At 26.7% G+C, this 26,343-nt stretch overlaps 2 protein-coding genes across 7 annotated transcripts; one reads left to right on the forward strand and one right to left on the reverse strand.

Moving 5' to 3' along the window:
• Positions 1 to 11,642: 11,642 nt before the first annotated feature.
• Positions 11,643 to 16,990, reverse strand: LOC101509301 (uncharacterized). Its single transcript, XM_004498428.4, has 7 exons — positions 16,733 to 16,990; positions 15,251 to 15,395; positions 15,100 to 15,153; positions 13,382 to 13,455; positions 12,794 to 12,911; positions 12,296 to 12,354; positions 11,643 to 12,146 (listed from the first exon to the last, which is right to left on the reverse strand). The coding sequence occupies exons 2-7, from the start codon at positions 15,350 to 15,352 to the stop codon at positions 12,068 to 12,070; spliced, it is 486 nt and encodes a 161-aa protein (XP_004498485.1). The 5' UTR covers positions 15,353 to 15,395; positions 16,733 to 16,990; the 3' UTR covers positions 11,643 to 12,067.
• A 4,005-nt stretch (positions 16,991 to 20,995) lies between these two features.
• LOC101508758 (sulfite exporter TauE/SafE family protein 3-like) lies at positions 20,996 to 25,530 on the forward strand. Of its 6 annotated transcripts, none has more exons than XM_073366863.1 (12): positions 20,996 to 21,368; positions 21,524 to 21,683; positions 21,850 to 22,050; positions 22,143 to 22,207; positions 22,719 to 22,746; positions 22,855 to 22,931; positions 23,017 to 23,103; positions 23,411 to 23,464; positions 23,574 to 23,795; positions 24,009 to 24,102; positions 24,218 to 24,358; positions 24,872 to 25,231. In XM_073366863.1, the coding sequence occupies exons 1-12, from the start codon at positions 21,198 to 21,200 to the stop codon at positions 24,970 to 24,972; spliced, it is 1,401 nt and encodes a 466-aa protein (XP_073222964.1). In that variant the 5' UTR covers positions 20,996 to 21,197; the 3' UTR covers positions 24,973 to 25,231. The 6 variants fall into 6 exon arrangements, with proteins under 6 accessions (XP_073222964.1, XP_073222966.1, XP_073222967.1 ...); XM_073366864.1 differs by having other exon boundaries at positions 21,000 to 21,368; positions 23,414 to 23,464; positions 24,872 to 25,229; XM_027333267.2 differs by lacking the exon at positions 24,872 to 25,231 and adding an exon at positions 25,248 to 25,530 and having other exon boundaries at positions 21,003 to 21,368.
• Positions 25,531 to 26,343: the final 813 nt, after the last annotated feature.

Raw genomic sequence — 26,343 nt, forward strand, 5'->3', positions numbered from 1 at the left:
TAAATTAGATTGAATTGGGTATTTGGTTATCGATACTTTTTGTTTTTAATTTAATTGTCAAATGTTAATGACGTACTATCATGTTCTTTTTAAACAGACATAATCATAATTTTTTTCAAAAATATGATGTAACTTATTTTCACTATTTTTTAGCATCTAATATATATAATATTTGCACAGCAAACATAAAATTAATCATAAAGTAATTAGAATATCAATTAACTAGGATATCAAAAATCATAAAATGGATCATAAAATATTTGCATTATAATTATCAATATAAATAAGATTGTAAGGTTCCTAAAATTACATAAAATATTTACAAAACATCAAAATAATTATAATGCAATATCCTAAAGTAACTAATAATTTTTAGGAACTAAGTTACTTAAGTAAAACTAATTGCAGCTGATTTTATCTCAGGTACACCATTATTTGTAGCAGTTTTTTATTTTGCAAAATCAATATGTTGAGAACTGTACAATGCATTCCCCCAATTTAACTTTCCACCATCCCATTCCAAATGAAATACCATTCCGTCCTTTAAAAAAATTAACCACTCAGTTTTCGAAACTTCCAAAATTTACATTATCATTCTAAAATTTTCAAACTTTCGAAATATAAAAAAGTGAATTTTTTTTTACTTTGTCGAAACTTTTGCTAAACACGAACGTAATTCTCAAGAATATTTTGATATTTTCGAAGCTTTAGATAAATCTGAAACTTTCTAAATGTATTTTTTCAAAATTGATCAAAAATTTCGAAACTTTTGATCAATTTGAAAGTTTTGAAAATAGAAAATTTCAGAATTATCGAAACTTTTGAAACTTCCGAAATAGAAAATTTCAGAATTTTTAAAACTTTTGAAATAGAAAATTCAAGAATTTTCCAAACTTTCGAATTTTGATATCATTGAAAGTTCTGAAATGCATTTTTATTAGTAATAAATAATAATAAATTTATAGTAATAAATTAATAGTAATACATAGTAATACATAGTAATCCTTTTATAGTAATAAATTTGATATCAAATTTTGGAAGTTTCAGTAACATTTTAAAAAAAATTGAAAGTTTCGAAACTTCTGAAACTTTCTAAATAGAATTACTTCGAAGGTCTAAAATTTCGAAGTATATGTGCTTCGAAAGTTTCAAATTCATCCAAACTTTCGAAGTTTTCTGGAAAAATACACTTCGAAAATTTCATAGTCATTCAAAGTTTCAAAAATTTCTAAAATATTTCATTTTGAAAGTTTGGTATTTTTTTTAAAGTTTTGAAATTAGTAATTTTTTCTGCATAATTACATTTCGAAATTTTTAAATTGTTAAGGAATTTTTTATAATTTTCAAAAGTGCGAGGTGGAAAACTAAAATGGTAAATTTTTTCATTATTTTATACAAATTAAACAAGTAAAAAGTAGTATTTAAAAATATTTGGGGGCTAGGAGATAAAATGGGAGGTGCACAGTACAAAACTCCAATATGTTTCATTAATATCCATTTATCTAACCCAGACTGTTTTTTGGGTCAATCAAGGTTGGGCCAACCCAATCCAAAATTTACATTATCATTCTAAAATTTTCAAACTTTCGAAATATAAAAAAGTGAATTTTTTTTGACGTTGTCGAAACTTTTGATAAACACGAATGTAATTCTCCAGAATATTTTGATATTTTCGAAGCTTTTGATAAATCTGAAACTTTCTAAATGTATTTTTTCAAAATTGATAAAAAAATTTAGAAACTTTTGATCGATTTGAAAGTTTTGAAAATAGAAAATTTCAAAATTATCGAAACTTTTCAAACTTCCGAAACAGAAAATTTCAGGATTTTTAAAACTTTTGAAATAGAAAATTCAAGAATTTTCGAAATTTTGGTATCATTAAAAGTTCTGAAATGCATTTTTATTAGTAATAAATAATAATAAATTTATAGTAATAAATTAATAGCAATACATAGTAATCCATTTATAGTAATTAATTTGATATCAAATTTCGGAAGTTTCAGTAACTTTTTAAAAAAAATTGAAAGTTTCGAAACTTCTGAAACTTTCTAAATAGAATTACTTCGAAGGTCTAAAATTTCGAAGTATATGTGCTTCGAAAGTTTCAAATTCATCCAAACTTTCGAAGTTTTCTGGAAAAATACACTTCGAAAATTTCATAGTCATTCACAGTTTCAAAAATTTCTAAAATATTTCATTTTGAAAGTTTGGTATTTTTTTTAAAGTTTTGAAATTAGTAATTTTTTCTGCATAATTACATTTTGAAAATTTTAAATTGTTAAGGAATTTTATATAATTTTCAAAAGTGGAGGGTGGAAAACTAAAATGGTAATTTTTTTCATTATTTTATACAAATTAAACAAGTAAAAAGTAGTATTTAAAAATATTTGGGGGGTAGGAGATAAAATGGGAGGTGCACAGTACAAAACTCCAATATGTTTCATTAATATCCATTTATCTAACCCATACTGTTTTTTGGGTCAATCTAGGTTGGGCCAACCCAATCCAAAATTTACATTATCATTCTGAAATTTTCAAACTTTCGAAATTTAAAAAAGTGAATGTTTTTTGACGTTATCGAAACTTTTGCTAAACACGAACGCAATTTTCCAGAATATTTTAATATTTTCGAAGATTTTGATAAATCTAAAACTTTCTAAATGTATTTTTTCAAAATTGATCAAAAAAATTTAAAATTTTGATAATTTTTAAAAGTTTTGAAAATAGAAAATTTCAAAATTAACGAAACTTTTGAAACTTCCGAAATAGAAAATTTCAGGATTTTTAAAACTTTTGAAATAGAAAATTAAAGAATTTTCGAAACTTTCGAAATTTTGGTATCATTGAAAGTTCTGAAATGCATTTTTATTAGTAATAAATAATAATAAATTTATAGTAATAAGTTAATAGTAATACATAGTAATCCGTTTATAGTAATAAATTTGATATCAAATTTCTGAAGTTTCAGTAACTTTTTTAAAAAAATTGAAAGTTTCGAAACTTCTGAAACTTTCTAAATAGAATTACTTCGAAGGTCTGAAATTTCGAAGTATATGTGCTTCGAAAGTTTCAAATTCATCCAAACTTTCGAAGTTTTCTGGAAAAATACACTTCGAAAATTTCATAGTCATTCAAAGTTTCAAAAATTTCTAAAATATTTCATTTTGAAAGTTTGGTATTTTTTTTTAAGTTTTGAAATTAGTAATTTTTTCTGCATAATTACATTTCGAAAGTTTGAAATTGTTAAGGAATTTTTTATAATTTTCAAAAGTGGAGGGTGGAAAACTAAAATGGTAAATTTTTTCATTATTTTATACAAATTAAACAAGAAAAAAAGTAGTATTTAAAAATATTTGGGGGGTAGGAGATAAAATGGGAGGTGCACAGTACAAAACTCAAATATGTTTCATTAATATCCATTTATCTAAACCAGACTGTTTTTTGGGTCAAACTAGGTTGGTTTAACCCAATCCAGAATTTACATTATCATTCTAAAATTTTCAAAATTTCTAAATATAAAAAAGTGAATTTTTTTTGACGTTGTCGAAACTTTTGCTAAACACGAACGTAATTTTCCAGAAAATTTGGATATTTTTGAAGCTTTTGATAAATTTGAAACTTTCTAAATGTATTTTTTCAAAATTGATCAAAAATTTCGAAAATTTTGATCAATTTGAAACTTTTGAAAATAGAAAATTTCAGAATTATCAAAACTTTTGAAACATCCGAAATAGAAAATTTCAAAATTTTCAAAACTTTTGAAATAGAAAATATAAGAATTTTCGAAACTTTCGAAATTTTGGTATCGTTGAAAGTTCTGAAATGCATTTTTATTAGTAATAAATAATAATAAATTTATAGTAATAAATTAATAGCAATACATAGTAATCCGTTTATAGTAATAAATTTGATATCAAATTTCGGAAGTTTCAGTAACTTTTTAAAAAAAATTGAAAGTTTCGAAACTTCTGAAACTTTCTAAATAGAATTACTTCGAAGGTCTAAAATTTCGAAGTATATGTGCTTCGAAAGTTTCAAATTCATCCAAACTTTCGAAGTTTTCTGGAAAAATACACTTCGAAAATTTCATAGTCATTCAAAGTTTCAAAAATTTCTAAAATATTTCATTTTGAAAGTTTGGTATTTTTTTTAAAGTTTTGAAATTAGTAATTTTTTCTGCATAATTACATTTCGAAATTTTTAAATTGTTAAGGAATTTTTTATAATTTTCAAAAGTGGAGGGTGGAAAACTAAAATGGTAAATTTTTTCATTATTTTATACAAATTAAACAAGTAAAAAGTAGTATTTAAAAATATTTGGGGGGTAGGAGATAAAATGGGAGGTGCACAGTACAAAACTCCAATATGTTTCATTAATATCCATTTATCTAACCCAGACTGTTTTTTGGGTCAATCAAGGTTGGGCCAACCCAATCCAAAATTTACATTATCATTCTAAAATTTTCAATCTTTCGAAATATAAAAAAGTGAATTTTTTTTGACGTTGTCGAAACTTTTGATAAACACGAATGTAATTCTCCAGAATATTTTGATATTTTCGAAGCTTTTGAAAAATCTGAAACTTTCTAAATGTATTTTTTCAAAATTGATAAAAAAATTTAGAAACTTTTGATCGATTTGAAAGTTTTGAAAATAGAAAATTTCAAAATTATCGAAACTTTTCAAACTTCCGAAACAGAAAATTTCAGGATTTTTAAAACTTTTGAAATAGAAAATTCAAGAATTTTCGAAATTTTGGTATCATTGAAAGTTCTGAAATGCATTTTTATTAGTAATAAATAATAATAAATTTATAGTAATAAATTAATAGTAATATATAGTAATCCATTTATAGTAATAAATTTGATATCAAATTTCTGAAGTTTCAGTAACTTTTTTAAAAAAATTGAAAGTTTCGAAACTTCTGAAACTTTCTAAATAGAATTACTTCGAAGGTCTGAAATTTCGAAGTATATGTGCTTCGAAAGTTTCAAATTCATCCAAACTTTCGAAGTTTTCTGGAAAAATACACTTCGAAAATTTCATAGTCATTCAAAGTTTCAAAAATTTCTAATATATTTCATTTTGAAAGTTTGGTATTTTTTTTTAAGTTTTGAAATTAGTAATTTTTTCTGCATAATTACATTTCGAAAGTTTGAAATTATTAAGGAATTTTTTATAATTTTCAAAAGTGGAGGGTGGAAAACTAAAATGGTAAATTTTTTCATTATTTTATACAAATTAAACAAGAAAAAAGTAGTATTTAAAAATATTTAGGGGGTAGGAGATAAAATGGAAGGTGCACAGTACAAAACTCAAATATGTTTCATTAATATCCATTTATCTAAACCAGACTGTTTTTTTGGGTCAAACTAGGTTGGTTTAACCCAATCCAAAATTTACATTATCATTCTAAAATTTTCAAAATTTCTAAATATAAAAAAGTGAATTTTTTTTGACGTTGTCGAAACTTTTGCTAAACACGAACCTAATTTTCAAGAAAATTTGGATATTTTTGAAGCTTTTGATAAATCTGAAACTTTCTAAATGTATTTTTTCAAAATTGATCAAAAATTTCGAAAATTTTGATCAATTTGAAACTTTTGAAAATAGAAAATTTCAGAATTATCAAAACTTTTGAAACTTCCGAAATAGAAAATTTCAAAATTTTCAAAACTTTTGAAATAGAAAATTTAAGAATTTTCGAAACTTTCGAAATTTTGGTATCGTTGAAAGTTCTGAAATGCATTTTTATTAGTAATAAATAATAATAAATTTATAGTAATAAATTAATAGCAATACATAGTAATCCGTTTATAGTAATAAATTTGATATCAAATTTCGGAAGTTTCAGTAACTTTTTAAAAAAAATTGAAAGTTTCGAAACTTCTGAAACTTTCTAAATAGAATTACTTCGAAGGTCTAAAATTTCGAAGTATATGTGCTTCGAAAGTTTCAAATTCATCCAAACTTTCGAAGTTTTCTGGAAAAATACACTTCGAAAATTTCATAGTCATTCAAAGTTTCAAAAATTTCTAAAATATTTCATTTTGAAAGTTTGGTATTTTTTTTAAAGTTTTGAAATTAGTAATTTTCTCTGCATAATTACATTTCGAAATTTTTAAATTGTTAAGGAATTTTTTATAATTTTCAAAAGTGGAGGGTGGAAAACTAAAATGGTAAATTTTTTCATTATTTTATACAAATTAAACAAGTAAAAAGTAGTATTTAAAAATATTTGGGGGGTAGGAGATAAAATGGGAGGTGCACAGTACAAAACTCCAATATGTTTCATTAATATCCATTTATCTAACCCAGACTGTTTTTTGGGTCAATCAAGGTTGGGCCAACCCAATCCAAAATTTACATTATCATTCTGAAATTTTCAAACTTTCGAAATTTAAAAAAGTGAATGTTTTTTGACGTTATCGAAACTTTTGCTAAACACGAACGCAATTTTCCAGAATATTTTAATATTTTCGAAGATTTTGATAAATCTAAAACTTTCTAAATGTATTTTTTCAAAATTGATAAAAAAATTTAGAAACTTTTGATCGATTTGAAAGTTTTGAAAATAGAAAATTTCAAAATTATCGAAACTTTTCAAACTTCCGAAACAGAAAATTTCAGGATTTTTAAAACTTTTGAAATAGAAAATTCAAGAATTTTCGAAATTTTGGTATCATTGAAAATTCTGAAATGCATTTTTATTAGTAATAAATAATAATAAATTTATAGTAATAAATTAATAGTAATATATAGTAATCCATTTATAGTAATACATTTGATATCAAATTTCTGAAGTTTCAGTAACTTTTTTAAAAAAATTGAAAGTTTCGAAACTATTGAAACTTTCTAAATAGAATTACTTCGAATGTCTGAAATTTCGAAGTATATGTGCTTCGAAAGTTTCAAATTCATCCAAACTTTCGAAGTTTTCTGGAAAAATACACTTCGAAAATTTCATAGTCATTCAAAGTTTCAAAAATTTCTAAAATATTTCATTTTGAAAGTTTGGTATTTTTTTTAAAGTTTTGAAATTAGTAATTTTTTCTGCATAATTACATTTCGAAAGTTTGAAATTGTTAAGGAATTTTTTATAATTTTCAAAATGGGAGGGTGGAAAACTAAAATGGTAAATTTTTTCATTATTTTATACAAATTAAACAAGAAAAAAGTAGTATTTAAAAATATTTTGGGGGTAGGAGATAAAATGGGAGGTGCACAGTACAAAACTCAAATATGTTTCATTAATATCCATTTATCTAAACCAGACTGTTTTTTGGGTCAAACTAGGTTGGTTTAACCCAATCCAAAATTTACATTATCATTCTAAAATTTTCAAAATTTCTAAATATAAAAAAGTAAATTTTTTTTGACGTTGTCGAAACTTTTGCTAAACACGAACGTAATTTTCCAGAAAATTTTGATATTTTCGAAGCTTTTGATAAATCTGAAACTTTTTAAATGTATTTTTTCAAAATTGATCAAAAATTTCGAAAATTTTGATCAATTTGAAAGTTTTGAAAATAGAAAATTTCAGAATTATCGAAAATTTTGAAACTTCCGAAATAGAAAATTTCAAAATTTTCAAAACTTTTGAAATAGAAAATTTAAGAATTTTCGAAACTTTCAAAATTTTGGTATCGTTGAAAGTTCTGAAATGCATTTTTATTAGTAATAAATAATAATAAATTTATAGTAATAAATTAATAGCAATACATAGTAATCCATTTATAGTAAAAAATTTGATATCAAATTTCGGAAGTTTCAGTAACTTTTTTAAAAAAATTGAAAGCTTCGAAACTTTTGAAACTTTCTAAATAGAATTACTTCGAATGTCTAAAATTTCGAAGTATATGTGCTTCGAAAGTTTGAAATTCATCCAAACTTTCGAAGTTTTCTGGAAAAATACACTTTGAAAATTTCATAGTCATTCAAAGTTTCAAAAATTTCTAAAATATTTCATTTTGAAAGTTTGGTATTTTTTTTAAAGTTTTGAAATTAGTAATTTTTTCTGCATAATTACATTTCGAAATTTTGAAATTGTTAAGGAATTTTTTATAATTTTCAAAAGTGGAGGGTGGAAAACTAAAATGGTAAGTTTTTTCATTATTTTATACAAATTAATCAAGAAAAAAGTAGTATTTAAAAATATTTGGGGGGTATGATATAAAATGGGAGGTGCACAGTACAAAACTCCAATATGTTTCATTAATATCCATTTATCTAACCCAGACTATTTTTTGGGTCAATCTAGGTTGGGCCAACTCAATCCAAAATTTACATTATCATTCTAAAATTTTCAAACTTTCGAAATATAAAATAGTGATTTTTTGTTGACGTTGTCGAAACTTTTGCTAAACACGAACTTAATTTTCCAGAATATTTTGATATTGTCGAAGCTTTTGATAAATCTGAAACTTTCAAAATGTATTTTTTCAAAATTGATCAAAAATTTCAAATATTTTGATTAATTTGAAAGTTTTGAAAATAGAAAATTTCAGAATTATTGAAACTTTTGAAACTTCCGAAATAGAAAATTTCAGAATTTTTAAAACTTTTGAAAGAGAAAATTCAAAATTTTTTGAAACTTTCGAAATTTTGGTATAATTGAAAGTTCTGAAATGCATTTTTATTAGTAATAAATAATAATAAAATTATAGTAATAAATTAATAGTAATACATAGTAATCCATTTATAGTAATAAATTTGATATCAAATTTCTGAAGTTTCAGTAACTTTTTTTAAAAAATTGACAGTTTTGAAACTTCTGAAACTTTATAAAAAGAATTACTTCGAAGGTCTGAAATTTCGAAGTATATGTGTTTCGAAACTTTCAAATTCATCCAAACTTTCGAAGTTTTCTGGAAAAATACACTTCGAAAATTTCATAGTCATTCAAAGTTTCAAAAAATTTTAAAATATTTCATTTTGGAAGTTTGGTATTTTTTTTAAAGTTTTGAAATTAGTAATTTTTTCTGCATAATTACATTTCGAAAGTTTGAAATTGTTAAGGAATTTTTTATAATTTTCAAAAGTGGAAGGTGGAAAACTAAAATGGTAAATTTTTTCATTATTTTATACAAATTAAACAAGAAAAAAGTAGTATTTAAAAATATTTGGGGGGTAGGAGATAAAATGGGAGGTGCACAGTACAAAACTCCAATATGTTTCATTAATATCCATTTATCTAACCCATACTGTTTTTTGGGTCAATCTAGGTTGGGCCAACCCAATCCAAAATTTACATTATCATTCTAAAATTTTCAAACTTTCGAAATATAAAAAAGTGAATTTTTTTTTACGTTGTCGAAACTTTTTCTAAACACGAACGTAATTCTCCAGAATATTTTGATATTTTCGAAGCTTTTGATAAATCTGCAACTTTCTAAATGTATTTTTTCAAAATTGATAAAAAATATCGAAAATTTTGATCAATTTGAAAGTTTTGAAAATAGAAATTTTCAGAATTATTGAAACTTTTGAAACTTCCGAAATAGAAATTTCAGAATTTTTAAAACTTTTGAAATAGAAAATTCAAGAATTTTCGAAACTTTGCAAATTTTGGTATCGTTGAAAGTTCTGAAATGCATTTTTATTAGTAAATAATAATAATAAATTTATAATTTTTAAAACTTTTGAAATAGAAAATTCAAGAATTTTCGAAACTTTGCAAATTTTGGTATCGTTGAAAGTTCTGAAATGCATTTTTATTAGTAATAAATAATAATAAAATTATAGTAATAAATTAATAGTAATACATAGTAATCCATTTATAGTAATAAATTTGATATCAAATTTCGGAAGTTTAAGTAACTTTTTAAAAAAAATTGAAAGTTTCGAAACTTCTGAAACTTTCTAAATAGAATTACTTGGAAGGTCTGAAATTTCGAAGTATATGTGCTTCGAAAGTTTCAAATTCATCCAAACTTTCGAAGTTTTCTGGAAAAATACACTTCGAAAATTTCATAGTCATTCAAAGTTTCAAAAATTTCTAAAATATTTCATTTTGAAAGTTTGGTATTTTTTTAAAGTTTTGAAATTAGTAATTTTTTCTGCATAATTACATTTCGAAAGTTTGAAATTGTTAAGGAATTTTTTATAATTTTCAAAAGTGGAGGGTGGAAAACTAAAATGGTAAGTTTTTTCATTATTTTATACAAATTAAACAAGAAAAAAAAAGTATTTAAAAATATTTGGGGGGTAGGAGATAAAATGGGAGGTGCACAATACAAAACTCCAATATGTTTCATTAATATCCATTTATCTAACCCAGACTGTTTTTTCGGTCAATCTAGGTTGGGCCAACCCAATCCAAAATTTACATTATCATTCTAAAATTTTCAAACTTTCGAAATATAAAAAAGTGAATTTTTTTTGACGTTATCGAAACTTTTGCTAAACACGAACGCAATTTTCCAGAATATTTTAATATTTTCGAAGCTTTTGATAAATCTAAAACTTTCTAAATGTATTTTTTCAAAATTGATCAAAAAATTTTAAAATTTTGATCAATTTGAAAGTTTTGAAAATAGAAAATTTCATAATTATCGAAACTTTTGAAACTTCCGAAATAGAAAATTTCAGAATTTTTAAAACTTTTGAAATAGAAAATTTAAGAATTTTCGAAACTTTCGAAATTTTGGTATCATTGAAAGTTCTGAAATGCATTTTTATTAGTAATAAATAATAATAAATTTATAGTAATAAATTAATAGTAATACATAGTAATCCATTTATAGTAATAAATTTGATATCAAATTTCTGAAGTTTCAGTAACTTTTTTAAAAAAATTGAAAGTTTCGAAACTTCTGAAACTTTCTAAATAGAATTACTTGGAAGGTCTGAAATTTCGAAGTATATGTGCTTCGAAAGTTTGAAATTCATCCAAACTTTCGAAGTTTTCTGGAAAAATACACTTTGAAAATTTCATAGTCATTCAAAGTTTCAAAAATTTCTAAAATATTTCATTTTGAAAGTTTGGTATGTTTTTTAAAGTTTTGAAATTAGTAATTTTTTCTGCATAATTACATTTCAAAATTTTGAAATTGTTAAGGAATTTTTTATAATTTTCAAAGGTGGAGGGTGGAAAACTAAAATGGTAAATTTTTCATTATTTTATACAAATTAAACAAGTAAAAAGTATTATTTAAAAATATTTGGGGGTAGGAGATAAAATGGGAGGTGCACAGTACAAAACTCCAATATGTTTTATTAATATCCATTTATCTAACCCCGACTGTTTTTTGGGTCAATCTAGGTTGGGCCAACCCAATCCAAATACAACCTTACAAATACATATCTGGATTTAACTAATTTGGACATGTAATACACCTCCGAATTGGTCAATCCTGAAGAAAAAAAACTCATTTTTTTTCCTTGTTTTCTTCTATTCATTTTGCCTAAAAATAGAACTGCTGTTTAGTCATCATACCCAGTAATCTATTTTGGTCTTTTTGAAAGCAGTTGTTAAAAAGTGATTTTGAAGTAAAATTTTTCAATGCTCATCATTTTTTAAATTTCTGATAAACATAAATATAGATATCTTGTTTAACTTCCCATAATATTTTTAATCAAAAGAAAAAAAAATTCCAATAATATTTAGTTTATATTAGTATTCAATTAGTACCAATATTACAGAAACTAAAATGAAAAAATAGACTTAAACAAAAAAAATATATCCCAAGAATTCAAAAAGAAAAATATTACAAGGAATAAAGAAAATAACAATAACCAAAACGAAGAAAAAATGAACTTAGTAAAAGCAACATTTCAAAAAATGAAAAAATAAACTTCTTTGTATCCTTTACAACAACTTTGTGTAAACAAAATTTCAACCCATTATCTATTTTAAGTGAAAGGAAAAGAATAGGGGCATGGAAGAAAAATTCCAAATGAAGGCCAACAAGAAGCTTCATGGGCACACAAAAAAGCTGATATCTTAACTTCATGATCAAAATCAGCAATGCCAACTTCACCACAAATCAGTCCACAAAAACCAAACGCCAAACATATCTAACTATAGACCACACCAAACGAGACATCTATTTTTTTTTCTCGTGGTTTAGAGCTCTGTATCACATAATCTAATCATCAACTCGGAAACCATTCTTCGAGCAAAAGGGATATAACTCAGGCTGTACCTGTAACTTGGAACAATTAATGATCCACATACAAGTACAAGTACATGTTATGAAAACGATTCCTTTTGAAATGTTCTTCATTTGTAGAAATGGTTTTCATATATCACAAATTTATGTCAGGAAACAAGGATGTTATAAAGCAAAATTACCAAATGAGGGCACCGATCTCAATTATGATTGCAATTAGCGTCAACACCTTGCTATGGATCTACAAAACACGAAAAACGGATATCAGTTTAACCATCAGTCTGTTGGCATGAATTATAGGAATAGGATTCATAATAATTAGTTGGTGTTCATTATCAGGTGTTTGGTTCCTTAAAAAATTAGTGTAAATAAATAATCTCAATCATTAAAAAGAAAATCAAGAGTTGTTATACTCGTGACTTTGTATGCATATGTTTTTAATGACAACCATTGATTTATCCATCAAAAGTTGATATTACTTGTGATACACTCTATAGTGATTTGCTTGCTTCAGATAAGTCAAATCTCATTATCAGATGACAAAAATAGACAAAACCTGAAAAACTGTTCAAATTTCTTACTATTCTCAGGGGAATATTAAAGAAAGCAGTTCATTAGTATACCAGAGAAATAGGAACTTAACATAATAAGTTTATGGAGATCAAAGGAGTAGGGTTTACCAAGAGAGCACAAATAAGTGCTATAACCACACATCCAAGGTAAATGGCTGTTGCAAAAACACGAACAGGGTCAAACATAATTTCCATTTGTTGTGCTGGTCCAAGAAGAAAGGCTGTACTGCCAAATTTACAAAACAAAGTTGGATGGTCTATTAATTAATTGAACTAACAAGAAATTAGAAGCATAAAAATGATCTAATCTTCCATAATACCATATTCACTTAAAAGTACGTCTGTATATATTAGAAGAAAAATAATTCTAAGTAGATATTAAAAGAAAAGGAAAATGAAAACAACATCAAGCCATATCAATAAAGACATCAAAAAAAGAGGAAAAAGGTCCAATGTTGAAGAGGACAAGGAAGTCACAAAAGCTTTACAGAGCTTCACTTCTCTAAGTTTATTTTGTCAGGGTGTGAAGGATTGTTATAAGCAAGAAAAGAATTAGAATTTGTGAATAGCTTGAATAAACATCAATCTGAACTTACCAATAATACCCTGTACTAAAATGTTACCTTGCCTTTGTATATAGCTTGACATAAGTTATTTCTAAAACTATCAGGGGTCATAAGGGGCAAATTAATCTACCTTCCAACTGCTAACAGGTTGCCAAAGGTGAACAATACTGCAAATTTGATGGGTTTGGCAAAAACAATCATAGACTGCAAAATAGAAAGAAAACAGTTAAAGAAAGTATTTGTAAGTTATAGCACAATTTAGCTGAGGTTGCTAAATTTTCAAATTAACAGAGAACAAAATATAAATTTTTTCGCATTAATTACCATAAGTAATAAAGTAACACAAGATATGCTGAAATATATAGTAACTATTATTATTATTATTATTGATACAAGTCGCTTCTGTTTTTCTTTAGTTTTATTTTAATTTAGTACATCACCCCTTTGATTTAAGGAGTTACCTTTGTGTACCTCTCCTATAAAAATGAGCCTCTTCCATTAGAGTAACATATCTTCTGAGTTCCTATAATATTTTCTACATGGTATCAGAAGTCCTAGGTTTTTTATCTAGGGAAAACAACTATTCCCCAATGTCACGCCCAACCACTTAGCGGCAGTCCCTAATCGGCTCATTCAACGATTACTCTACGACCAACAGCCCTACAGGTAATGGAGAAAACCCACCAACTGGTGGCTTAGGAGGTGGTCTTACTGACAGCACACCAAACGGCACAGGGGAAATCAAAATCGACAGTCCTGGCCTTGGAGGTGGTAGCGGCAGTACCGCACGTGTTACAGAAACTGGGTCTGGTATTCCCACAGGCGGCAGCCCTACTGTAACAGCAACCAGTTATACTATTTCTGCAGGCTGTGCAGGCCATGGCAGAGGCGCAGGAGGTGGACCCGACAACTACTATAGCGATGGCAGTGGCTATGTCATTTGGCTTTTCTTCATCTCAAACAGCACATCGTCTTCCTCTATTATCACTCTTGCCACTACTCTATCACCACCTCTCTCTCCAAATCTTCTGATCACACCAAGGAAAATAATTCCCAGCCAGAATCAGTGTTCTCTTGGCACCAAGAATGGAACAAAAGCATTGCCTTTTCACCCTCCATACTCATGAAAGCCCATTGCATTTTACCACACAGATGATCTTCTTACTCGTCAAAGAACCTCCCGGCTCTTGCAACCCACCCAACAAGATCTATTCCTGTAAACTCCAGTACCTCTTCCTTCTTAGCCCACACATCGTTCATCTCCAATAAAAGTGGTTTCCCCTCTCTGGGAACGCTGGTTCAAATCCGGCAAGTCAGACCAATTGTTAGGAACCCAAATCTAGTTAAAAGGGTACACTGTATTACGGATTAAAAATAAGGAAATGTATTACAAGAGGATCTCTCCTGTAACTCCAGAGCAATGCTCCTCCAAGGAATTTGGAATTCCCTCTGCTGAAGCTAACAGCTGATAACTACAACCAAAGACTAACTAACTTCTTTTTTTCCCTCTCACTTGTATTTTCTCTCCCTCTCTCCAACTAACGTGCCAACTCAGCATTTCCCTCTCCAATTGGGCTTTTTTTTTCATGTCAAATTCCCACATAGAAATAGTAATATCAATGGCCACAGTATGTAGACAAATAATTTTTATTTCATTCAACTAAGTTTCTGCACCTGACCTAACAATTTTGATTACATAATATACTGAATTGGTTATATGAGATTCAGGTACAGCTTGAAATATGAGCAAGCTAAAATTTATTTATAAGAAGACAAATAAATCACATAGACAAATACAAGATATAAAATTAAAATACACATAAACAGGAGGGCACAAATTTCTCTCACCAGTATCATGCAAGCTAGACCAGCAACCAAACAAGCAGCAAATCCATAAAGTCTCTGTTTAATCAACAACCAAAAGTGGCATAACTTAAAACTGGATAGGCTACAGTAAATCCCAAAGAGCTAGATCTGGTGTGAAAAGTTTTGACAGCACCTGTGTTGTAGAGAGGGAGCATAGGCCACCTGAGTCACCACCCAACAAGCTCTCCTCTTGCTCTTCATTGTCTTCTAATAAAGACCTACTGATTTTCCACATTATTTGTAAGAAGAGGATATCTGACTATCTCTCACCAGTGCCACTATAGTAATCAGATAGAGAGGGAGAGAATAAATCATCAATATCTAATGAAGTGCGAAAATGAAAGAGATTTAATGGTAAAATAGTACAAAATAAATAAATCCAAACATATATGTCTAGGACTTTTTTGAGAATTTTCCTGTCTTTTTATAGGACATCTCTTAAATTTTCAACTACATTAATTAGTTCTTTATTAAGATACCCTTAATTAGTTCTTTATCGAGATACCATTAATTATTGTATACATATTTTTCTCTAACTACTTGAAAATATTATGGTAGGAAGGGTTTTAGATAGTGATTGTGATCGCGTCACGATCCTTGATATTGTGGAGACTCACGGTCATGCAATCGATGTGTCTTCAATCGCAATCATATTGCAGTTTTGACTTTTGACAACATCAAAAACTATTATGCCGCGGCCCTTTATTTAATACTCTAATGGGAAGATAAACTAATTATTTCTCATAAATGATAAATTTGAAAAAATAATACAAATTTAATACTCCTTCCATCTCATATTAAGTGTCAAGCTTGAAATATTTGTTTGTCTCGTACTTTGTCATTTTAGAATGCACCAAATCACTTTCCACTAATACTCTTATTTATTGTATCTCCATCAACCTAACTACTTAACTAACTATTTTTTTTATATAGCCAATGTTAGTAATTAGTTAATTTTGTTAGAGGGGGAGTTGAAACCATGACCTCCTTATCACTCCAATTCCTATATTCCTCTTCCAAACCACCAAACAACCTTATGACTCTAAACTAACTACTTTATTAATAAGGATAATTTAGTATGAAAACTCGTTTCATCGTGAAAATTAGTGCATTCAATAAGGCTCAAATAACCTGAAGTCCTGAATTCAACTAAAATGAAACTAATTATTTCCCTTTAAAATATCAAGAAGCCAACAACTAATTGAGGCACTATATAGGAAACTCAATCGTGTTTCCATTTAGATTAACCCTTCATTCAGCATTTGCATATTCCAAAATGAATAACTTCTTTTCATCATAGATGAATATCAATATAAATTATCATTTTCAACTTGTAATAATTATTATTACACATCAAATGCTGAGAAGCATGGTAGAGCCCAACAAATAAGAGAAATAATTGAGAAAAAGATTGAATTATTTATAATTGATTCAAGTTAATTAAAAGTTATCATAACCGAGGTAACTAATTTTTAAAAAACTTTAGTCAATATCTAACTGCAAATCTACTTTCTTTCCAAAATAAATATACAAGGTTTCGATATTTTGTGGTTTAGGAAAAAGAAATTAAAAAAGTAAGAAATAGGTAAATAGAAGAAATTGGAGGGAATCTTACGGAAAACGACGTTGAGAAGTTGATTTGAAAGTGTGAAATTCAATGGAATGATCGAAGAAATGGAGAATCAAAATCTAGCGCATTTTCGTGAGAGCGATTGCAACTGAATCAATCACTTGAGAAGTCGCAACAAACGAACCGAAAAGCTAAACTAAAACTGACAAAACAAAAAACCGGGTTTTTAAAATTGTTTTTTACAAGGTTGGATTGGTTTTTGAGTTTTCGGTTTAATCCAAATCGAATACAGTTTTTTCTTTTTTCTCTCATACACGCTATGATGTATTGATACTGTATTTTTTTTTTATAATTTAACTAAAAGAGTTATATTTTTCATTCAAACTTCACAAGATAAAATAATAATAAAAATTTAAAATAGTATTAATATCGAGTAAATATATGACATCAGTACTTCGCTATTTTAAAAGTATTTATATTTCATATGCAAAACGTTTACAATATCCATTCAAGTATTCTGCAATTTTTAACATTAAACTACATCTCAAATTAGTGAAAATTATCATACATAATTAATTATTTAACTTTATTTTTTACTCATATTTAACTGTATTTTAAATATATATATTTATATATTTATATATATATATATATATATATATATATATATATATTATATTCATAATATAACATGTCATTTATTACTATTATGGAACTATTTTTATTGATCATAGAAAAATTAAATTAGACTGAGTTAAATTATATTAAATTTTATTTTTAAATAAAAAGATCTTATTAACAAGTGCTCTTAAAATTTATATAATTAAAAATAAAAATTTATATTAAAAATAACAAAAATTTAGATATTCAAATCTAAGATAAAACATATTAGATTATCAAATACCAAAACAAAAGTGATCGAATCAGATTATTATTTTAATCTGAAAGTATAATACTGGGAAAAATATACTAACCTTCCTAAACTTCGTGCATATGTAACTCACACCCTCTCTTTTTACTCATCTGACAGACATAAACCTCCGTCTTTAGATATGTTAACTTCCACCTTTTTCAACTATGAATTCTTTTAAGTACTTATGTTACTACTATAATTATTATTTTTATGGATATTAAAAATATAATTAAGTATAATTAATTTTTTAAACTTTATACAAAAATATATGTCAAATTTTTTTAAATCGTCTTTTTTTAATGACAAACACTCAATTATCAATATTAAATATTTTGAAATAAATAAATTGTGTATTAAAAATAATAGTATTAAATGACTCAAAATAGTTGTCTTTTATTTATAATAATAAATAAAATGTAAATATTTTTTTCTTATAAAAGTGGTTAAAGAGAGTATTTGTTAAAAAAAAAAAAAGATATATTTTTAAAAATTATACATTTTAAACTTTAAAATTTTAAAAAGTGATTTTTTTTTTACGTAAAATATTTTTTATTTCTTTTTATGATTTATTTAGTGGTGTTCTTAAGATACTTTTAAGCCATCTCTTTCTAAAATTCACTATTGCCTTTTTAGTTCCCTCCAAGGAAATGACACCCAAGCATGTGTGCCACCATTGAAGCATCTCACAACAGCTAAAGCATTGGTCCACTGAAACTTTTGGTACAGTATCATATATTGAGACCAAGGTCAACTAATTGTGATACAATAATTAGTTAAGTCTAGCAAGACATACAATAGTAGCTTCAATTAGCAGTGCAACTGTCATCCATATCTTTTAATCCTTTGATTTTGTTTCATTATATTGCTCACATCATTATCAAGAATTCCTTAGGTTCTAGACAACAATGACGAGAAGGTGTGTTTGATTTGATAGTAAGTATTTGATATAATAATATATAACTATTTAATGGTCGATAGACAAAATAAATAATTTCGCATTATTTTATTTGGTATGTCTAAATATACATTAAACAAAATAATATAATTTTTATTATAATACATTATATATATGAGAGATATAGAGAGAGAAGACAAATATTAAAGTAGAGCCAACTCAACACTTATCTTAAAACAAACTATAAAATAAAATCTTTTGATAAAAAAAAATAATTTTTTGGAAGTCTAAAATCTTTGTTTTACTCTATTTGGTCTTGGGGTGGGTTAGCATGAAAGTAGAGAATCATAAGATATTAGAAAGAAATGATACTAAGAGAGGGTTAGAGAGAGAGTAGAGGAAAAGAGATCATGAGATTATAGAGTGGGTGAGAAAGAGTAGAGAGATAAGAGAGAGATGAAGAGTAGATATAAATATTTTTTTTTTATTAAAAAGTAAAAAGAATATTTTTGATAAATTTATACTTAAAATAAAAAGTTGTTCCATAGTTTATTGAATCACAAAAGTTTTTATTTTGTTGAGTCCCTTAATCTTTGTTTTATCCAATATGTGATTTATGTGATTTATCCAATATATGATTAGTTTCTAAATCAAACAGAGTATAAAAATATGTGTATGCTCAATCCCATGTTTTTTTATCAAATAAAACACTCTCCAAAAAAGATTATACAAATCAGACAGAGGAACAACCACCTCGTGGGCATAATTGCTAGACAAAAGGATACAATACAACCAAATAAATAGGACGACATATATCCTTCTTTTTCTTTTTTTTATGTCATGGGAATGTGGCATTATTCTTCAATGAAAGCAACATAAACTATGGCAGGAATATTTAGTGATTTAGTGGAGGAAGATTTTCCGTCAATAGAAAACTAGTGGTATTTAGTTTTTAACTTAAAAATAAACCAGTGTTAATTTGAAAAAGGAGTTATCTATTTTAAAAGACCATTAGAGGAGATTAGTGTCTATTACAAAATTAGAAGGAATGTTTGTGTCATTTAAATAATCTAAATCTTATCATAGTACAATACTTCCTCTAAAATTCAAGGTAGGCATTTTCCACCATAAGTCAAAGGCATTAGTATGGCTCATGCAAAATTGTAAATCGGCTAATTAACCAATATGAATTAGAATTTACCATGTAATGTAAAATATGACTAAAATCTAAATGGTATTTCATCTCCTACTTCTTTGTAAGAAAATAGCTTCTATTAAAAATAATTTTCCAGTTATTCTCTTACTCTCTTCATTTATGGAGAGGAAAAAAAATAATTGAAACTCATGATAAACGAGTATATATTAATTAGATTAAATGAGTGGCGTGTGGAAAATGTACTAGCTAGATAGGTGGACCCTTTCATTTCTAATAATAATTGAAATGAAGATAAGATCATGAGAGAAGCAAACCACAATAAATCATTTTTTAATTAAAAAATTGCTCAACCCTTTGTACTACTAAATTAAGAATATTGATGAGCAACCCCACTACTAACCTAACGTTTGGAGCATTTCAAATTACTTTTGCAGAGCATGTGTAGTTTGAAATTTTTGTTAACTTTTGTATTTTAATAATATTTTTTTCTTAAATGCATTAAAGTTAAATTAATGCAACATATCATCTATAATATATGAACAATTAGGTTTAACTTAGTTGATAAATATCGATATTATTATGTTAAATATCATATTTTAAGTTCGAACGGGAGATCTCGCAGGTGATGTTCGAGTTTATTTATCATTTCATTTAGACAAAAAAAAAATACTAATGCAACATATGTATTAGGTGGTCTAACCTAGCCGCCTCCCTCCATTCTCGCTTCATTTTTCCTTTTCTTACTCAAGTGGTTTAGAATCAAATAATTCATCTAAATTATTTTTTCTGTCATGTTTTTTCATGATTTCATAATTTTTGCGTGATATTTTTGTTTGTTGTACTTGTGCGATATTTTATTTTTCATTTTTGTTGTGGTGTTTATTTGGTTCAAATTGGTGAATCAATGCAGATTCAATTATTTTAGTATCTTCAACATTACAACTCTCACAACATAAATATTACAGACGATTCAATTTTGCCATATTTATAAAATTTGTCACATTTATAACCATTTTACTGTTCTATGTTACTAACTTTGATATTGTGAATTTGTTTATAAATTTATTTTTTTCAATTTTAATGACTCTAAATTATATTGATCATTATAATTTCTATAAATTTAAATATCATATTATTTAATAATAAAAATATAAAAAAAAAACAAGTAATGCAGCATGCTTTATCAAAAAAGTAAATAATACAAACATGTGCTTCCCTTTTTTAACAAAAAGTATAAATTTTCACAATTTAATATTATTACTTTAATATAATACAAACATGTGAAACATGCATATTAAAAAAAAGGTTGTGGGCAAAAACAATTTTACTAAGTTTAATTCAAACACACACTTGATAATAGTTTATTCTAAACAAAATCTACTAGTCAATATAAATGATATGAAGTAGATTCACATGAAATCAAATCAATCTTATAATAATAATCCCAAAAAGTAATCTCCATGAGTATTACTCCATTTCTTCTCTCACATTTGTGAACAAAAACTTACTTCTTTCTTTTCCCATCCTTTGAACAAATTGAAGGGTCATGAGAAATGTGGTTTTGTTTTCATTCATTCTTTTGTTGGTTCTCATCATCTTTTGTGCTAATAGAACCCCCAAAAGTAAAGAGCCATCATCATGGATAATAAATGAAGCACAATCTTTTTATCACCATGTCAAATATAATAGTCATTCAGGTTATGAACATATTTGGCCAGTAAGTTTATTTTTTGCATCCATTGAATTCAATATTTTCTACTTAGCTATATATATTCTTCTAAGTTTATATTTCATATATAAATAAATGTGATTGTGTATGAAATTTTTAATGTGTCAATTACATATGACATTTGATTGTATAATCATTAATAGGATATGGAATTTGGATGGAACATCATTGTTGGTACCTTGATTGGAATATTTGGAGCAGCATTTGGAAGTGTAGGTGGAGTTGGTGGTGGAGGAATCTTTGTTCCAATGCTAATCTTGATTATTGGATTTGATCCAAAATCAGCAACTGCTATTTCAAAATGTAAGCATCTATCTATCTACTTGTTCATGACAACATCAAATGGTTCAAAAACTTTTGTTTTCTAAATGAATCTTTGAATTTGTGAATTATATGATTTTCTTTGGAAGAAACTTGTTTATGAACTAATTTTGGTAATTAAATGATTTTTTGTGTGTGTTTGTTTTAGGTATGGTTACTGGTGCTGCAATATCAAGTGTATTTTTCAATTTGAAGCTAAGGCATCCAACACTTGATATACCAATGATTGATTATGATTTGGTGCTTCTTAATGCACCAGTAATAATTCTTGGTATTAGCATAGGAGTTGTTATAAGTGTAGTTTTTGCAGATTGGATGATCACTGTTCTATTAATTATTATCTTCATAGGTAATTTTACAAGATTTTTTACTTTAAGTCTACTTAATTTTTTTAACTTAGTATCTAATAACATGGTTGAATTTGTTATATTGAAATTGCAGTGACATCAATGAAGGCTTTTTTAAAGGGTCTCGACACATGGAAAAAGGAAACCATAATGAAAAAAGTAAATAAATATAATATGTATTCTCTAAGGAGTCTACACGGATTTATCTTCTAAGTGATTGTGTGGCTGTTAAATCGAGATCGAACGATTTATATTTGAGATTTAAATCGTTTTATATCGATTGGACGGTCACACACTTACTAACTGCGTAAGTGTGTGTAGTCACTAAATACAAAAAATCTGAATATTTACTAAATTTTTTAGTGCTCTTTCACTTATAAAAACATTATTTATTTTCATTAACTTTTAAAATTTGTGTTAATTTTATACGTTAATAAAACAAAAATTGAAGTGAAAAAATATTTACATTTTTGAAATCAATAAAAATGAAAAAAGAAATTATTTTCATAAATAAATAATCACTAGTTAGCATCATTTCATCTTTTCATGGTCATAATTGTATGGCTTAATAGCTTCTGTGACTTTTTACTAATAGCCTAGGATATTTTAATGTGCATGATAATTACATTTCTAATCTATCATTTTCTTTTTCAATTTTACGGAATCACAGGAAGCTATCAAGCTTTTAGAGTCTACTGGTGAGTGTATAAATTAATTAATTGGTTTTCAATTAAACCATTCCACATGGGTACAAGACACAAACTTTCAATAAATATTATTATATGATAATGTCCTTTTTTCTGTAGCCACAAGCAGTGGAGAAGTGGAATATAAATTTCTTCCTAGTTGTCCAAATGATGGGCCACAAAAGGAAATTTTACAAGTATGCATATTAAAATATTGTTTTTTCTTTATATAATCTTTAATCACTTTTTAAATTTAAGACATAAATGCAACTACTCATGTAGGGGACCATTCTTAGCAACATTCGTTGGAAGAAATTTGGACTTTTATGTTTTGTTTGGTTTGCAGTCCTTCTCTTACAAATTACCAAGGTTAATTTCTGTCTTTTTTTTTTTTTGACTAAATTTATGTCTACTTGTACAAGTCAACATTTTAAATTATGGCGGCATTTTCAATTGGTGTTGCATCAAAGAAATACAACAGTGTAAATAATTTTACATCGATAGAAAATCAATGATTTTTATTAACTGTTAGTGTAAAATTAATTTACACTACCGTTGTTTTAATTTTATTTTTAAATCTTGATAGAACTAAAACTAGATCATGCATTAATGTATTTTGTCCCTGCTTTTTCTAGTACACTTATATAAACTAATTATTAAAATGATTCACTTTTAGCAGAACTATACAACAACATGTTCAATGACATATTGGATACTTTCCTTATTACAAGTAAGTTTTGTACTTCTGCACTCTCTAATTTACTTTTACTTTGTATCAAATAATTGGAAAATTGACAATTACTTACAAAAACTTAAGATAGAATTTTTTGTTTTTATAGATACCAGTTACTGTAGGGGTTTCTATGTACCAAGCAATAGGGCTATATCAAGGGAAGAAGATAACTGTTTCAAAACAAGATCATGGAACACATTGGCCTTTGCATCTTCTAATTTTATCACTCTGTTGTGCTTTGTTAGCTGGAATTTTGGGTGGACTTCTTGGTGTAGGTAGTGGATTTGTTATGGGTCCTTTGTTTATTGAATTGGGAATTGCTCCTCAGGTAACTTCTAGTACTAAAATCTACACTTTCACTTTCATTCTTTTTGTTTAGAAGCTTAACAATGATTTAGCTTAACAATGAGATGTGTTAGATTATAATTGAAATAGACTATAAAAAAATTAATCCTCTCAATAATAGTTCAATCCTATTGTATTCTATCATTACATAAATTGATCAAAATATAGTTATTTTATATAGTTCATAAATTTGCAGGTAGCAAGTGCCACAGCTACATTAGGAATGACATTCACAGCATCTATATCTGTTGTACAATATTACCTCTTGAACCGTTTTCCTGTTCCTTATGGTAAAATTAATTAAACTTCATACATGTTTCACTTTTTTATTTATTTATAAAATATGGTCATAAAATTCAATTGTATATTTTTCATATAATACTTATGTTTCATTCTGAATTGCAGCACTCTACCTTACCCTTGTGGCTACGGTTGCAGCATACATAGGACAAAAAATCATTGACAAGCTCATCAATATTTTTCAAAGGGCTTCCTTGATTATCTTTGTCTTGTCTTTCACAATACTTGTCAGTGCAATTGCACTAGGTGAGTACTAATATATGTTGTTTGTAATGAGTTGCTATTTGTCATTTTTGCTTTGTTTATGTATAGAAAATGTTGAGTGAAATATTTTAAATTTGTTGGGGAGTCCAGAAGTAACAACGAGTCAAATGTTTCAGAATCCTCGTGATATTTTGACATCACATCTTCACCCAAAACCTTAAGGCAATGTGTATATGACTCACTTCTCTCATATATATATTTTCAACATTTCCTCAGTTCCTAGTCGATGTGGGACGAACCATGGCTTTTATACCACTTGTTGGGGAGTCCGGGACACAGGAGCAACAACAAACCAAATACTTTAGGATCCCACGTCGACTTGAAAATGAGGAAATGTTGTAAATATATATATAATAGAAGTGACTCATATACTCATTTACTTAAAATTTTGAGTGGAAATATAGTATCAAAGTCTCTTGAGAATCTTGAAGCATTTGATCCATTGTTGTTCCCTCACTCTCAAACTCTCTAACAAAATTGTAGTTGTGGTTGTAGATTATAATGCAATTCTTGATATTGCAAAAAAATTGCAATCATATGCAATTGAAATGGCCGCAATTGTAGTCGCAATGTGGTTGTATAGGGAAATGGATTAACATGCGACTGGCTGCAACTACAATCACAGTGTCGTTGCAGAGGCTTTTAAAATATCTATAACAATAGTTTACAAACTAACAGGTACAATTAAAATCGTTGTCGTAGTGTAATTGCAGAGGCCACCAAAACTTATTTATAACAACGGTTCTAGACTGCAATTTAAAAAGTTATCACTACAACTAATTAGATTTTACATTTTAAACTTTTATTTTACCTATGTCTAGCTTTGTGAAAGCGACTTCCTTAACTATAAATTTTCTATGGTTGTATACAGGTGGAGTAGGAATATCACACATGATTGAGAAGATTCAGAGGAATGAATATATGGGATTTGAGGACCTTTGTTACTAGCTAGTAGTATAGTAGGATGCATATATAGAGAGTTTCATGTATTAATTTTGCACGATTTAGTGTTATTGTATGCCTTTGCCACACATGAAGAGGACAATATTTTGTTCTATTCAATTTTCAAAGGTTGAATGAATTTTTATTAATGAAAACGATAAATAACAAAAATGTATAAGTTGTGTCAACTCATACAGTACATCTTATTATTACTTTCTGTGAGAAGTAATTGAATTTGTCTCAAAATAATTGAAAATTTTTCAAGATAAAAAAAAAAATAAAAATAGTCCTTTTGTGAATTTGGTTTTCTTTTTGTAGTTTGCCTGTAAATTCATTTTTCATTTTTAGACTTAAGAAACATGGATACTTAGTTTAATATGTTATGTACAAATAATGTGCACTAGATAAACTTTTGTTACGAAAGAAATCAATTAACTAAAAAATGTATACACTCTTAGTCTGATTTTATATATAAGAAAAATTATAATTTTTAAGGTGTATATACTGTTTAATTTTTTTTTTATATCCTTATTTATTGTCTCACAGTTTTCAATTAGAGTATATTTGTAAAAATAGTCAAAAAGTAAAAATAATTAATGAGTACATTAGTTTTGATGTTTTTTTTCTCTTATAAATGAAACAAGAGTTGGTGTTTTTGGTACAGAGAAAAACAATTAACAAACAACTTTAATAAGTCTAGGGAAGGATGCCCTAAAATTATCATCAACTAAATGATCTTCAGTTCATCTAGTGCGAGAGTTGGGAGAATGAATAATTCAATATTGTTTAAAGTAAAACTATAATCGGCTAGTCAATCTGCGCAACGATTTGGTTTATGTCATGTATGATTGAACTAGATATGTCAATCCCACTGAGTCATCTTTCTAATTCTACAAACTAGGGTTAGAAAAATATGGTCATCCACGGTTCTCTTTACATAACATATCTATCAAGACTTTAGAGTTACTCTCGATCAATAGGTTTATAATCCTTTCTTGTCAAGCTAACTTTAACCTATGTAACAT

Source organism: Cicer arietinum, chromosome 4 (genome assembly GCF_000331145.2).
Source record: "Cicer arietinum cultivar CDC Frontier isolate Library 1 chromosome 4, Cicar.CDCFrontier_v2.0, whole genome shotgun sequence".
In the NCBI taxonomy this organism is placed as follows: Eukaryota; Viridiplantae; Streptophyta; class Magnoliopsida; order Fabales; family Fabaceae; genus Cicer; species Cicer arietinum.